The following is a 15311-nucleotide window of genomic DNA, read 5'->3' as shown; positions in this document are numbered from 1 at the left end:
AGAGAGGGGAAAAAACAGTAAACAAACAATGAAAAGGAAATTCTGCTCTTTGGAGATCACTCTTTTCCAGGAAAGCAGATTTTATATATTTATTTTCAGATATTTCCTGTTCGTTACATTTTCTATTATTTTTACTCAAAGGATTGTTTCAAAAATTGGAGGTTTTTTCAAAACAAGCTATTCTGCAGTACTAAAAAAAGACAGTCTGAAGGCAATTTAGTGAGCATGAATTAAAATTAGTTTTGTAAGGAAGAACTTGTATATTTCAGTCTCCTCAGATGTGCATCCAACAGGAAGCTGTCTGCCCACATCAAAGGTTTGGATTTTTTTCTAAGACTTCTTTCAGTTAAAGCAGAGAACCAAATGCAAAACCTAGCACTATGTGGATTTGTGACATTCTCTGAATGACTATGGGTCCAACTGATAGATTATTCTCTTCTATAAATACATTATTTTCTCATTTGTGACTCTTAGTTAATAGTCTTCATTTTATTTAGTGGTGGTGTAGCTGTGCTGGTCCCAGAATATTAGTCAAGGTAGGTGAGGTAATATCTTTTATTGGGCCAACTTCTGCTTGTCTATGCTTGAAAGCTTATCTCTCTCACCAACAGAAGTTGGTCCAATAAAAATTACCTCATCCCCTTGTGTCTTCATTTTATTTAACATTCAGAGCGTAAAAGTGAGAGAACACAATAGAATGTAAATTATCTACAGAAAGTATTTCGCTACCTTCTTAGCTAGTGACATGCATCATGAAGTGAAAACTATGTCAAACACAAGCTTTCTGGTTGTGATGTAAAAACACATGAGCAGTTATTAACTAGTTTTGACACCTTCTGAACAAAATAAAGACCCACGTCTTTGCCATTCCTTTCCTCAATAACATCAGTCTAGCCTTCAGTGCTCCCCTGCTGCATAAAATGTACACAAATAATTCTGTCATTAGACACAGTCTCTGTGCATTAGAGGAAGCACAAATCATTTGTGGCAAGCACAAATCATTCCAACACCTGCTTCACACATTTCTGTTAGGACACAGATGCCCTGGCGATTGGTGGATTACCAAAAGAAACTAGATATGGAGGAAATGTTGTGGCTCCTACTGCAAAATACTGCAATCTATATTGTAAACCAAGAGATAATCATTAATAATAGTGCATCTCTTGATCATACAAATGGCAACGAAGCTTTTTCACCCTGTCATCATCTCAACCAAATTTTATTTATTCTTCAGTTAGAGCCAAAGCCTGTCCCAAGCACCAGTGCTGAATCCAAACACTATACTGGGAATCTCTATACGGGGAAAGGAGTCAAGAATCCTTCTTCAGAAGGGTGTTGAGCTTAAAACATTTCTAGCATGTACTGTGTAAGGAGTCTCCCTGGGGCTGGGTACAGAGGATGGATATAACTCTGTGGCTACATCTACACTTGGAGCTAGGGATGTGATTCCCAGCCCATGTAGACATACCCACCCTAGCTCATACGGACCTAGCATGCTAAAAATATCAGTGTAGCCAGTGTAGCATGGGCAGCGGCTCAGGCTAGCTTCCAGAATATGTAAGTATAGGGTCTGGGTGGTATGTACTTGGGCGGCTAGACCAAGCCACTGCCTGTGCTGCCCTGGCTACACTGCTATTTTTAGTGTACCACCTTGAGCAGAGCTAGCACAGGTACATCTATGTGAGCTGGGAATCACACTGCCAGCTCCAAGTCTAAACCGAACCCAAGCTTCTCCCTCAACATTTAACTTTCCTTTTTTAGGGCAGAGAGTCCTCTACACCCTTAATGGTACAGCAGCACAGTTACTAAGGTCTCTCTTTTCCAATAAAGAAAATATTAGGGATCCTGTTCTATACTGAACAGCCAGAGTGAGTTATATGGATTGACTAGTATACCTAACTTGACACCATGTGGGTATATGGTTTAAATTTTTTCTGTATTTGCAGCTCATGAAGATTTAGAAACCCCAACCACAGTCAAATCTGTAAATCTTAAATAGCAGAATCTGGTTCACTCTCTGGCTTTGATTATATAAATGGCTGCTGTGGAGTTCCTTGCTCCCTTTGCTTAGCAACAGGAGGTAGCATGAATGACAGCAATAGAAAGTATGTATGTTCAGGAGGGCAGAGCTTTGGCAATAGGAATGTTTGTTTCCCTTCCTTGCCATTATATCCCTTCCTCATCCTCACTCAGTTCTGCAAGCTGCTATTTGAGTTTGGGACCTCTGTCCTCATTCTCCCCACAAGCCATGGCTCCATCTGAAGGCAGTGATCTCCCTACATTTCAAGATTAGTTGATGGGGCCTCTGCCTTTCCTAATGTTTTGCTTGCAGTTTCGACTTTGACTTTCTGGAGGTCTCAGTTTATTCCTCATGTTGCCTAGAAAAGGAAGGCAGCATGAGGAGGTTTGAAGGGGCCACCATTGAGAAGCAACCTGACAATTATTTCTGTGTATAATTTCTTTTATTTCATACAAAATTACTGGAGTGTTAACAGATGAATCATCCTTTATATGTGAAATAAACCAAATGGAATAATTAACAGCATAGACCATACAAACACAAACACAAACAAATCCCATTGGATTGTTTTGCTGTCACATATGGTCTGACATTGTCCCTTTGGTTTTGTGTCAGTGCTGCTGCAGGCAGTAGGACTAAAAAGGAAATGCTTCTTTTTTTCTTCTAGGAGAGAAGATGAATAGGCAGCAGACTAATTAATAAATTGTCCTAAATTTTTGTGTGTGCTTTACAAATACTCAGTTTCTGCAGATTCTTTCAACTGAAATACAGCTTTAACAATAAAAGCAGCTCATTTAAAATCAAGGTTGCACAAATAGTTCTAACAAGATCATCCTGAAATATACACACTATGATTTTCCATCAGAGCCCAGATGCATTTCTCTCCTAAAGTTCTTTTAACTTTCTGTTTGTACCCCATCCCAGACCTTCATGATTACCTGAGAGATGCTAAGCCAGATGGTGACTCCTGGTGTGTCTTGGAACCATCTTGATTTGGATTGTCTTGATATACCAAAGGGATCACTTTATGGCACTTATTGTAAAGGGACACTGCTTTTTACAGAGAACAGTATTGTAACTCTAATGTCTTAATTTCTGGACACTTAAACCAACTTGTTTTTTGTCGGGAGTGGCTCAATCCTTTAAAATACATCTTTCTTGACCTAAATGTAAAAGCTCATAACTTCTAAATATCTTTGCCAAATCTGCTATAGCATCAGTATTGTAATATACACATAATTAAACAATACTGAATTGCTTTAGTTGTGTTTGGAGCTTGAGTTTCTAAACTTTACAGTACGGTTCAGCTCTTCAAAACATTATTGCTAGTATCACAGAATTCAAGCTTGTATTTTTAGTAGCACCAATAAAATTACAAACCATGGGCCTGAAAGGGGTGGATACTCACACAACTAAGGATTACAAGATCCTATAAACTAAAGTACAAACTGCAAAATAAGAATACAGTTACACTTTTTATAAGCTCTTCCTTTTTATTCATATTGATACTATTAAGCGTTATCACTGTATGTTATTTTTGTTGTGACTGTAAATATGTAGTATACTGTGTGATTGTAAAACGCATTAATATATGTCTTGTCTTGTCATTGTAGGGACATTCACATATTACCTGTATGCCTGGACCAGTGAGAAGATGGAATTACCCTATTCCAATATGTTTAGGTATGTTCATTGTATATAAAATTTGCTTTTTCAGTTTGCCAAAATGAAAATTATGCAAGACCCAGAAATAAAGCATTCTCAGTCAAGGGGGTTTGATTACGGAATAAGTATCCAAAGGAGATCAGACCAATCTGTGTTCTGTCAGAGTGCACTGCAAAACTCTCTTTTCTGGTAAAGCTTTCCCACAATAATCAAATAGATGGAAGAAAGAAGGAAATATGTCCCAAACAGAGCCCCCAGTACCAGGGAAGGGAGAAGAGCAGAAGACTTATCAAGTCCTCCAGGGACCTCTCAGGGCAGAACTAATGTACCTAAGAATCTCTTAGATACTATACTGGTGAGTTCTATCGAAAACTGTAAGAGAGAGAGAAAGATAATTACATTTCTTAGTTATGGTTTTTCTAACATAAGGTATGTCCACTCTGTGATGATAAATGAGAATTACAGTAGTCATCGTTATGCATATACATATAGGTTTCACACTAGGGAGTCTGAACAACCACGGTATTGCACACCTATTGCATGGCACCCATTGGTAAAAACTGAAGAGGAGTATATCTTTCTCTTTAAAACTAACATTGCATTTTAATACATTAGCTTGAGAACAATAGTTTAAAAGGTATCTTAAAGGGATATGGCTAAAGTTAACAGGACAAAATTTAAGTTAGCTTTAAAAGTAGCATTTATCCTACTTGTTATCTTGATCTGTTAAAATGTATTTATTTTGCAAATCTAGCAACTTAAGACTCAGTCAGTAGGTCCAAGTGTAGCCTTTACAGTGTTTGTCTGTAAATGATTTATAGAAATAGTGTTGAACATTAGACAGACAAGAAAGAAAGAAAGAGAGAACAATCCTCTGAAAGTGTGATTTGCTTAAAATTGAAAAGAGCCTAAATAGTATGCCTTGGTTTTATCTCACTCTAACTACCATCTACAAGTATTTCCATCATTTTGCAGCACAATGTGGTGGTGCTATGTCTGACTTCAGTGGAGTGATTCTTAGCCCTGGGTTTCCTGGAAACTATCCCAGCAGTTTAGATTGCACATGGACAATAAAACTGCCTATTGGCTTTGGTATGTATCTTTGCAAGAATTATCCTGTCTCCTGTGTATATGGCTTTAAAATACTTAACAACAATTTTAAATATTTGAAATATTGATATTGTCTCACAGATTTCTATTAGTAGATTTAAAATACATTTTAAAGATTAGCAATGTCATAAAACTGAAAATCAGGTTATAGAGGACCTGTGCATAAAGAAAACAATGGTAAAATTCCCACAACTACAGAAAGTCACTTGATTGTATCTGCTTTTAAATATATAACTAGTTTATTATTTTTAAAGTTTACCCCATCTTTATAGTCATTTTATATGTATAGTATGTATATTATTTTATGCATGTTGAACACAGAATATGAAATAAATAAATCTAGAAACAAAACAGTAGGAAATAAAAAATACTGAAAAAAGTTTAGCACTAAATTAATTCTCCAGCACACTTTCTGCACTTATCTTCAGGATTGCAAAGCCCACTTACTGTGACACATATACCATCTCTGTGGCCAGGAATCTTTTATTTCTAAGGATGGATCTGCAAAAATGGATGTTAAATGAATGCCAGTTAATTATCCAGTGAACTATAGATGCCTGGTCAGAGAAGGGAATTCTTCTCCCTTCCCTCTCAGACTTATAAGTAGCAGGGCACTTATTTTTTAATCTTCTTCCTTCTCCCCTCCCTAACACTGGTCAAAGCATAACCTCTGTCGAGTTCTCTTTTAAATAGAAGTTCTGGGCAGCAGATTCAGTGGTATCATAGACTAGTAGTGCTTAACCAGGGGCACATGTACGCAGAAGTCTTCCAGGGGGTACATCAACTCAGCTAGATATTTGCCTAGTTTTACAACAGGCTACATAAAAAGCGCTAGCGAAGTCAGTAAAAACTTAAATTTCATACGGACAATGACTTGTTTATATTGCTCTAAATACTAGACACAGAAATGTAAATATAAAATTTATATTCCAATTGATTTATTTTGTAATTATATGGTAAAAATGAGAAAGTAAGCTATTTTCAGGAATAGTATGCTGTGACTCATGTATTTTTATGTCTGATTTTGTAAGCATGTAGTTTTTAAGTGAAGTTCAACTTGGAGGTGTATGCAAGACAAATCAGACTCCTGAAAGGGATACAATAGTCTGGAAAGGTTGAGAGTCACTATTATCAGAATGTCCCATATAATTCAGTAGAAATGAAGCCCAGAGGGCTCTGTGGAAAATAAATATATCTTTAGAAATTGCTCTTAAACACTAAACAAATTTACTCATGAAGTGTCATCCGTCCAGAGAGATACTGCCTTGATAGTCAATTGGTTTTGACACTCACCTGGGATGTAGGAGACCCAGCTTCAAGTCCCTACTCCAATGAATATGTATTTATACAAAAGGTGTGTGAGAGAGACCCACACGATATCCAGGATATTCACATGGGATGCATGAGCGTGGCAGAGCAGGGACTTAAACCTAGATCTCCTACACCTTAGGTGCATGCCCTAAATTCCAGGCTATTCTGGGCTCTCTCTCTCCAAAACTCTGTTTCTTATTTTTTTTTTTAATATATAAAAAACTTCAGAAGTTTTCAGTTTTGTCCTGATGCTGTATGGGAGAAGTTTTGAAATCTTGAAATGTTTTGTGGGACAGGAAAATTATTTCCCATCCAGTTGTATATATTCAAAAATATTAAATCCAGTGTAATGTTTACTGAACAAAACACATCTTTGGGTCACAGGCATACGTTACTTACTGGTACATGATAGAAGTATCCAAATGAAATAATTTTAAAACCATTTTTTCCAGAAAACACCAGAAAACAATGCCTGCCATCCATATTATTCATTGACTGTTGCTCTCCCTTTACTGTGATTTCATATTAATGAGTTAAGAGCGATTTCACCTTTAAAAATACATTTGGTATGTTGTATAAAAATGGTTTCTAATTAATATATGTACAGATTTTTCACACAGACACACACAAATAAGAACATCATTAAGGTTGCAATGTCAAGCATTCAAAAGTTAGGAAATGACTGAACTAAGGATGCCAGTCTTTAAATTACATGATCACATACTATTTTTCTAAGCACCCCTGCCATTCAACAGGATTTAAGTACCTGGTTAAGTACTTTTTATATAGGGGTACTTTCCTGAATTGGAATTTTTGGTTATAGACCTTTTTCAACTTTCAAATAATTTTTACCTTATTCACTGTTCGTGTGATAAATCATTAAAAACAATGAGGGACTTAATTTACAGTATTATTAATTAAATGTGAATATCCAGTCATGGCTGATTTGCAATTTGTTTAAATAGATTTTTCATTTGATTTTTTGTTATTCTTTCTGAGATGTTTGGCTTGATTATACTAAAAATATAATTGTTATGCCATTGTGTGCCTAATTCAGGAGAAGTTAATAAACATATGGGTCAGTTCATGGAGGGTGTCCAAAACATAAAGGTCCATTGAAGAAAATATGAAGATACTTGTAGCACAATCAAACAAACAAGAGGTTTAGTCATAATGGAAAGGTGGCAGAATTTCAGATGAGAGTGGAAGTAGAGGGGATGGGCATGGTTTTTAAAAGGTCTTGAAGGAGAGTGCAGAAAGTTTGAACTTGATATAGTGGAAGATAGCACCAATGGAGTAATTAAAAGAGAGAGGGGGCATTGTGACTTGAGTGACAGGCAAGGAAGGTGATTTCAGAGTTGCCATTTGCATGGATTGGAAGGTGAGCATGGCATGTGAGTGGAGAAAGACTAGAGGTGAGAAAACGGCACTTATCAAACAATCATCCATGATTATGAGACATTTGAACACAAGTTTTAGCTTTGTGAACTGAAATAAATGGTTAACTCTAGAAATGTTACAGAACAAGAAAGGGGCAAGATTCGGACACACCCTATTTGTATGGAGTGAGAGAAAAGGAGTTTATGAGCCTGAATGATTGGATGGATGGTGTTATTGCCAATAGGAACAGAGAATGGGGGACATGGATGTTGTTTCAGAGGGAAAAAAACAAAGGTTTCAGTTTTAGTCATGTTAACCCTAAGTTGGAAGGATGGCAGAACCAAAAAGAGGAGAGTACCAAATTATAATGGAAGAAGTCTATATGTGGTTATGACCCTTTTGTCAAAGAAAACAGAGCATAGGAACAGAAGCAGAAGAAGTAATGTTAATTAAATCAAGTAATGTTAATTAAATCATGTACTAAACTTGTATAGAATATAAATGTTACATGACTCAGAAAACTATTCATTAAGTTTGCACTGTATCCTGAAGGAAGTCTCTAGAGGTTGGAGTGACAAATACCATTTAAATATTAAAATGTAGATAGTTACAAAATTATTAATGATTCTTCAATAATTATATTGACATTACATGTCTTAAATGAACATTATATTAAATCACGATGACTGTCTTTGCCAGAACCATCAAAGGGGCTCAATTATCTTTGTAATGAAAGCACTGCATTATCATTCAAGAGTGGCATTAAATCACTTCAGACAAAATAGAAATGTTGTTTTATTGAACCTTATTCAGAACAATATAAAAATGGAAAATGTTTAATGGGTCCAGTATCCTCTATTTTGGCTGAGCAGTTCCTCCTCCTGCTGTCCCCTAATAATTGTAACCAATCATCTGGATGGGATAGATAATCTGCAACTCATCCCGTAAACTCCTTTGTTCCTTATTGAATCAAAGAAGCAGAAATATCTTGTTATTCACAAGTGCACAGTGTGTGGGGAATTAAGTATAAGAACTGCATTTCTAATTTCTAATATGAAGTGCTGAAAAATGTAACCCATGATGTTAGAGTACACCCTTTTTTGAAAGACTAAAATAAATTATATATATGTTATTGATTGATTTGTACATAGTGTCCCCTTTCAAAAAAATCAAAGCACTCTGAAGTATATTAAGTAGAGACTATTTTATCTACCATTGAAATTGATATTTCTCTTGGGTGGAACACAGGAAACAAAGAATGTTGCATTAAATTGATATTAAAGATACAACTGAGGTTGGTGGACTGTAATTATCAAAAGTGGAATTTGGCAAAGATATTAGGAATAAAACCCTTACTTTTCAGAAACATACCATGGAATCTTTGATGATCTCAAAAGTTGGGGCTTTTGTTTGTATCTCTGTGGACAAACAGTACCTTCAAAATCAACATTCTTTCTATTGCTGGGTATGTGGTTTAGTAACTAATAAGAGGAAAGATTGTTTTTTATTGAGTAACCAACATAACATCCTGCAGTATAATTGTAATTGTTTAATACCTCCCAGACATGATTTTCTAATGTCCATCAATATATAATATGCATAATTGATTTTTATTCATTTGATACCAAATGCTTTTGTTTGCCCATATTGTTTTTCAGGTGTGCATTTGCAATTCGTAAATTTCTCAACTGAAACAATACATGATTACTTAGAAGTAAGAAGTGGATCTACAGAAACTAGTACTGTTATTGGGAGACTTAGTGGTCCTCAGTTACCCTCTTCTCTGTTTAGTACAACTCATGAAACCAGCTTATATTTTCACAGTGACTACTCACAGAACAAACAAGGGTTTCATATCATATTCCAGGGTGAGTGAGTTGATTTATTTATGTGAACAAGTTGGTTGTTACAGGCTGTTTTTTCACTGTTAGAAAATAAACAAACTAGGGTAATACAATCTAGATGGTGCTAGTATAATGTGGGTGCATTACTGATTGGAGAGTAGTTATCAGTGGTTCACAGTCAAGTTGGAATGGCATATTGAATGGAGTCCCACAGGGATCAGTCCTGGGTCCGGTTCTGTTCAATATTTTCATCAATGATTTAGATAATGGCATAGAGAGTATACTTATAAAGTTTGCAGATACCAATCTGGAAGGAGTTGCAAATGCTTTGGAGGATAGGATTAAAATTCAAAATGATCTGGACAAACTTGAAAAATGGTCTGAAGTAAATAGGATGAAATTCAATAAGGACAAATGCAAAGTACTCCACTTAGGAAGGAACAATCAGTTGCACACATACAATGTGGAAAATGACTCCCTAGGAAAATACTTTAGAAACAAAGCTGGGGGTCATAGTGCACCACAAGCTAAATATGAGTCTACAGTATAACATTGTAGCAAAGAAAGCAAACATCGTTCTGGGATGTATTATCAGGAGTATTGTAAGCAAGAAGTAATTCTTCAACTCTACTCCATGCTGATTAGGCCTCAAGTGGAGTATTGTGTCTGTTCTGGTTGCCACATTTCAGGAAAGATGTGAACAAATTGGAGAAAGCTCAGAGAAGAGCAACAGAAATGGTTAAAGGACTAGAAAACATGACCTATGAGAAAATATTGAAAAACTGTGTTTGTTTTTCAAGAGAAGACTGAGAGGGGACATGATAACAGTTTTCAAGTACATTAAAGGTTGTTACAAGGAGGAAAGAGAAAAATTGCTTTCCTTAAGTTCTGAGAATAGGACAAGAATTTATGAGTTTAAATTGCAACAAGGTGGTTTAGATTGGACATTAGGAAAAACTTCCTAAATGTCAGGGTAGTTAAGCACTGAAATAAATTGCCAGTGAGGTTGTGGAATCTCCATCACTGGAGATTTTTAAGAGTTGGTTAAACACCTGTCAGGGGTGGTCTAAAATAGATAATGATTGGTCCTGCCATAAGTGCAGGGGACTGGACTAGATGACCTCGCAAGCTCCTTTCCAGTCTTACGATTCTATGATTCTATGAAATATGAAGGCTTATTCTGGATAAGATTTGTGCATGATTCAAAAACAAAGTGTTATGCACAATTTAATGAAGGTGGTACTACAGTAGGATGCAGGGGCTACTTAACAATTCAAAGCAAATAATAGTTTAGGACAAAAACGAAGATGAGTTCTGTATCCAGTTTAAAGTGCAGTGGGGATGTATGGAGGCAAATAATTACCTGTATTGGAAGTGGCCATACATTGTAGATAACATTTCTACTCTTTTGAAAATAAGGCGCAGGATATTTAACAGTACAGTGGACCTTAATACCATTGTCTCAGATGAAGGACAGAAGACACAGTGTGTTGTTTAATTAGGCCACTACCTTACGTCTAAATGCTAGGGGGTACATGGTGAATTAAAGTGTGAAATACAGGTAATTTTATAATCATTTACATATAGATGGGAGGCTGCCCTCCCCTTTTACCCATTTTTGTCCCCAGCCAACCTTGCCATCCCCCATCGAATGAGGTTTGAGGGGAGTAAGAAAGGAGGCTCCCTGTCATACCAATAACTCCCACTGTTTCCATTTCTTTAAAGCGAACCTCCTTTAAATCTTTTACCAATCTGTTTTATCTGACCACTATATCTCTTCCCTATGGAGTACCGGCTTGTGTACTGTCACGTGCTTGTGTAATGAGTTGCAACACCATTGTCTAGTCCTCATTTCATGACTTCCCCAAACTTGCTATGGAAAAGGTGAAAAACCACACCTTCCTTAGCCAATCTGGCAATGCAGGAAAAAATTCCTTTCTAACCCTCCAAGAAAGGAGCATGAGAACATAAGAATAGCCATTCTGGGTCTGATCATTGGTCTGTCTAGCCCAGTATCCTGTCTTCCAACAATAGCTGGTGACAGATACTTCTGTGGGAATAAACAGAACAGGGCAATTTATTGAGAGATACATCACCTGTCATCAAGACCCATCATTTAGCAGTCAGAGGTTTAGGGACACCCAGAGCATGGGGTTACTCCCCTCACCATCTTGGCTAGTGGCCATTGATGGACCTATCGTCCATAAACTTATCTAATTCTTTTTTTAACCCAGTTATGCATGTGGACTTCACAACATCCCCTGCCAATAAGTTCCACAAGCTCTTTTTGGAGCTGAACAATCCCAGACTTTTTAATCTCTCTCCTCATATGGAAGCTGTTTAATACCCCTAATAATTTTTGTTACCCTTCTCTGTGCTTTTTCCCCATTCTAATATATCTTTTTGAGATGGGCTGACCAGAAATGCACACAGTATTCAGGAGGTGGGTGCACAATTTGCATGACTAGTGTAATGCCCACAGGTGATCATGACAAAACCTGGTGTTTAACTGCTTACATGGGTGGAGGGTGGGTGCTGTTCCATCTGTTTCAAATAAAAGAGGGCTTTTCCTGAAGTGCCATTGACCTGAATAGTCACACACTTCTTCCAGTCACAGGGGGGGAGGAAGGTAGGTCAGCTTCCCCACACTGACTTGGTCCGAAGCTGCTGAACTCGCTGGCTATCTATCTTTCAAAGGGGCTATACATCTGTTCCTACAAGCCAGAAAATAGCCTCCACTGCATAATGTGCAGTGAGGTCATTCTGTGGCATTGGTTTGATATAGACTAAAAGGGAACAATGCCATGCCGTGAATCACCAGTTCCACTTTCTGCAGCAGCCTTTGATTTCTTTGGAAAACTCCTGTACAAGTTTTAACCAGGCCAGCCCTGTAGAACTTGTGAAGACTGATTAAAAAGGTAGTCTTTGGTGACGTAGCCACAGGCTCTTTCCAAAGGTTTTGGATCAGCACTCTTGTTCAAAGAAAAAGGCCTAAATATTTAAAAACAAAAACAATTTTCATGGTATAACTTATGTGAGATGAAAATTTATGACATGATCTGGCCACTCTCTTAATTGGAAAAGAACCATACTAAACTGAATACCTCATGTTATTATAGAAACCACCCTGCAGTGTAGCTGCTAGAAAATGTTAGACTGGAATCACACCCCATAACCCAAATCTTGAAGTCTCTTCTCACATGTTCCCAACTACATGTTTAGGCAAATTCTCATTGGCTTCTTTGGGAATCTGGATATGGTGCATTATGAACAAAATAATATGCCATTTGCCAAGGAGTACTTTGAGATCTATGCACCACAAAAGCATGATAAAATGCTATATAAGGGTAGATTATTATTATTAATTTATTAATCAGAGCTACACCTATTAAGTGTATGTTGGAAGAGACATTGCATGTGTAATGAAGGATTCTGAAAAGTTACTCTTATCTTTAAACATTTGAGAGAGATCCTGATACTCATCAATATAGGGGTCCAATTAATGGTCTCCAAATTATCCAGATTCTGTGGAGCACCTCTAGCCTCAACAATTCTACAAAGAAGGCAGAGACAGTCTGGGTATTTAATGTCTTCTTGAAAAAGGCTATCTGAAATTGTGAAATAGGTCTATACTTTCTTACACTTTTAGTAAATCTGTGATGTTAAAACTTAGTGTTGGGACTTTTTATACTTCTACTTTTTCTGGGGAAAAAAAGAGTAGAGATGAAAAAAGAGAAGCAGTCTTAATGTCAGCTGTTCTCCTTCAGTATATAAAATGCATTGGGCAGCAGTTAGTAATCATCTAGAGCCAGGAATGGCCTGACTTTGCATAGGTGCATGGGGAGAGGGCTCAAGGAGCATATTCTCTCTCCCTCTCTTCTCCTCCTGAACATGAGCTGGACAAAATTGCAGTTCTTGTGCTTTCCAAAGTGCAAGGATATCTCCCATTAGTGCATTGGCAGGAGCAAGACATTCCAAAATATGCAAACCCAGGTATACCCATGCTCTTTTGCACATACAAGAAAAAGGGAGAGGTCACTGAACACCTCCAGGGATATAGCAGTGCTTCTTGTATGAATCTATGAGCTTCAGATGGTGTTGTGTGGTTACTTCCCACAGCCCTGGCTGTGGTATAGCGCCACATTTCCCTCATGAAGATCAGATGGTCTTTGATTATCACTGTGTCATAAAGTGCAACAAAATGACAGGTATCATGAGGAAAAGTATATACTATAAGGCTTTGTATTCTTCTTCCTTTGGTGGAATTTGAGAGAAGAGCAAGGACTTTCCTTTTGTCTCCCAAAATGTAAAACTTCTAATATTAAAGCATTAAAATACAGATCAGAACTTTCTACATTCTAGGACTATGTTTTAAAATTGTTATTATTTATTTCAGCTTATCAGTTGCAAAGCTGTCCTGACCCCCGGCCATTCCGTAATGGTTTTGTGATTGGAAATGACTTTACTGTAGGACAAACAATTTCATTTGAGTGTTTTCCTGGGTACACCTTAATTGGAAATTCAGCTCTGACTTGTCTACATGGAGTCAGTCGTAATTGGAACCATCCTCTCCCCAGGTGTGAAGGTATGTATTGTGTAAAAGATGTACCATCCCATAGTCATCTTCTCTCTACTTCATCAAATCAGACCTCCCTTACTGTTTAATAGTTTGTTATTGTCTTTCTATAGGCTGATGTGAAAAGCCTTACTTATTTATTCCTACTGCCACAGAAGCTACTGCAGATTTCACTTTCAGCTCAGTTTGTAGAGTCCTGTGGTTTTAGAGCATAAAGCAGTCTCAGAGAAGAGCTGTTTAGAAATGAGTTGTTTTGTCAAAGTCAAAGCATTTCATGGAGATACATCGGTTTTCACAACATTTTGTTGTAGATAGTCCATAATTAGGTGACTAGATTACTGGGCTGAGATTTGGGAGACCTATGGTAAAATCCTTGCTCTGCCTGATTTGGAGTGATTTGAATTGTATATAGATGTCTAATGATCTTCTTTACAGGCACTGCCTGGTATCTTTTGTATTTATGATAGGAAGGGATGCAGATTTGTGGTCAACCTAATTGTTAGTGGTCATGATCTAATGTGCTATATAACTAGGGATTGACAAGTTGGTTCAATGCACAAAGGGAATTTCATATGTTCATTATTGTGAAATCACTTGAAGTAGTATCTTTGTTAAAGAAGTTAACATTTTGCTATGTCATGCTTTTTTTTTTTTAAGATTATTAGGTATTTTCGACCTGCATTTGTTTTTATTTGACATGAAAGTTCTGTTCTCCAAAGCATGAACATCAAATTGGTGGTTTTTTCTTTTCTTTTGTTTTTCCTGTTTGTTTCACTGGTGAGGAGAACTCTATTTTTTACATTTTAAACAATATTTGATTTAATACATTTGTTTTAACATGCTATAAATGTGTGACTTGTCAAATAATGTCTGCCTCCTTGAGGCAAACAACCTGAACCTGATCTCGCTACACACTTATTTTTTTTTTTATCATTTTTGCTTTCTTGCCTAATTCACTAAAATTTCTTTGTGATTCTGATTTTCTAAGATACTTATTCTGACAAAGCCCTTCTGAATTCCAGTTGTTGTTCTTCATCCTAGAATAGTTAAGACATTGTCCCAAATCCTTTGCTTGCTCATGTGGACACATTAAAACTAAAAGCAGCAGAAATTCAATGTCTCCACTGTGTGGCTTGCTTAGGTTGTGAAGAATCTAGACATAGAATCTCTGTATGCCCCTACATGCCAAGAAGAATGCAGAAAGTCTCCACACTGCATCACTCAGGACAATGTGGGCACATGCAGGGCATAGCAAGTGAAATCATACGTATAGCAAATCCCCTTCGGACAATAGTGTTACACTCCTCCATAACCTGCTGCAGCTGGTCACATCTAATTTGAAGGCCCTTAAGCATGTTTTGGGGCTAATGATTCTTTGCCTCAGTCCCACTATTCTTCAGGAAAT

At 36.9% G+C, this 15311-nt stretch overlaps 1 protein-coding gene across 3 annotated transcripts in view; it reads left to right on the top strand.

The window, feature by feature from the left end:
- Positions 1-15311, top strand: part of CSMD3 (CUB and Sushi multiple domains 3) — a 1042296-nt gene that overhangs the window by 878471 nt on the left and 148514 nt on the right. For all 3 annotated transcript variants that reach the window (XM_067537409.1, XM_067537408.1, XM_067537407.1), the window contains 4 exons: positions 3634-3703; positions 4661-4777; positions 9145-9354; positions 13727-13915. In XM_067537409.1, the coding sequence (XP_067393510.1) occupies positions 3634-3703; positions 4661-4777; positions 9145-9354; positions 13727-13915 (586 nt within the window). The remainder of the gene's footprint in view (positions 1-3633; positions 3704-4660; positions 4778-9144; positions 9355-13726; positions 13916-15311) is intronic.

The sequence above is a fragment of the Emydura macquarii genome, unplaced genomic scaffold, assembly GCF_026122565.2.
Source record: "Emydura macquarii macquarii isolate MOO-44397 ecotype Brisbane River unplaced genomic scaffold, CSIRO-AGI_Emac_v2 contig_383, whole genome shotgun sequence".
Lineage (NCBI taxonomy): Eukaryota > Metazoa > Chordata > Testudines > Chelidae > Emydura > Emydura macquarii.
Note: the sequence above shows the minus strand (reverse complement) of the source record. Positions and strands in the feature narration are given on the sequence as shown.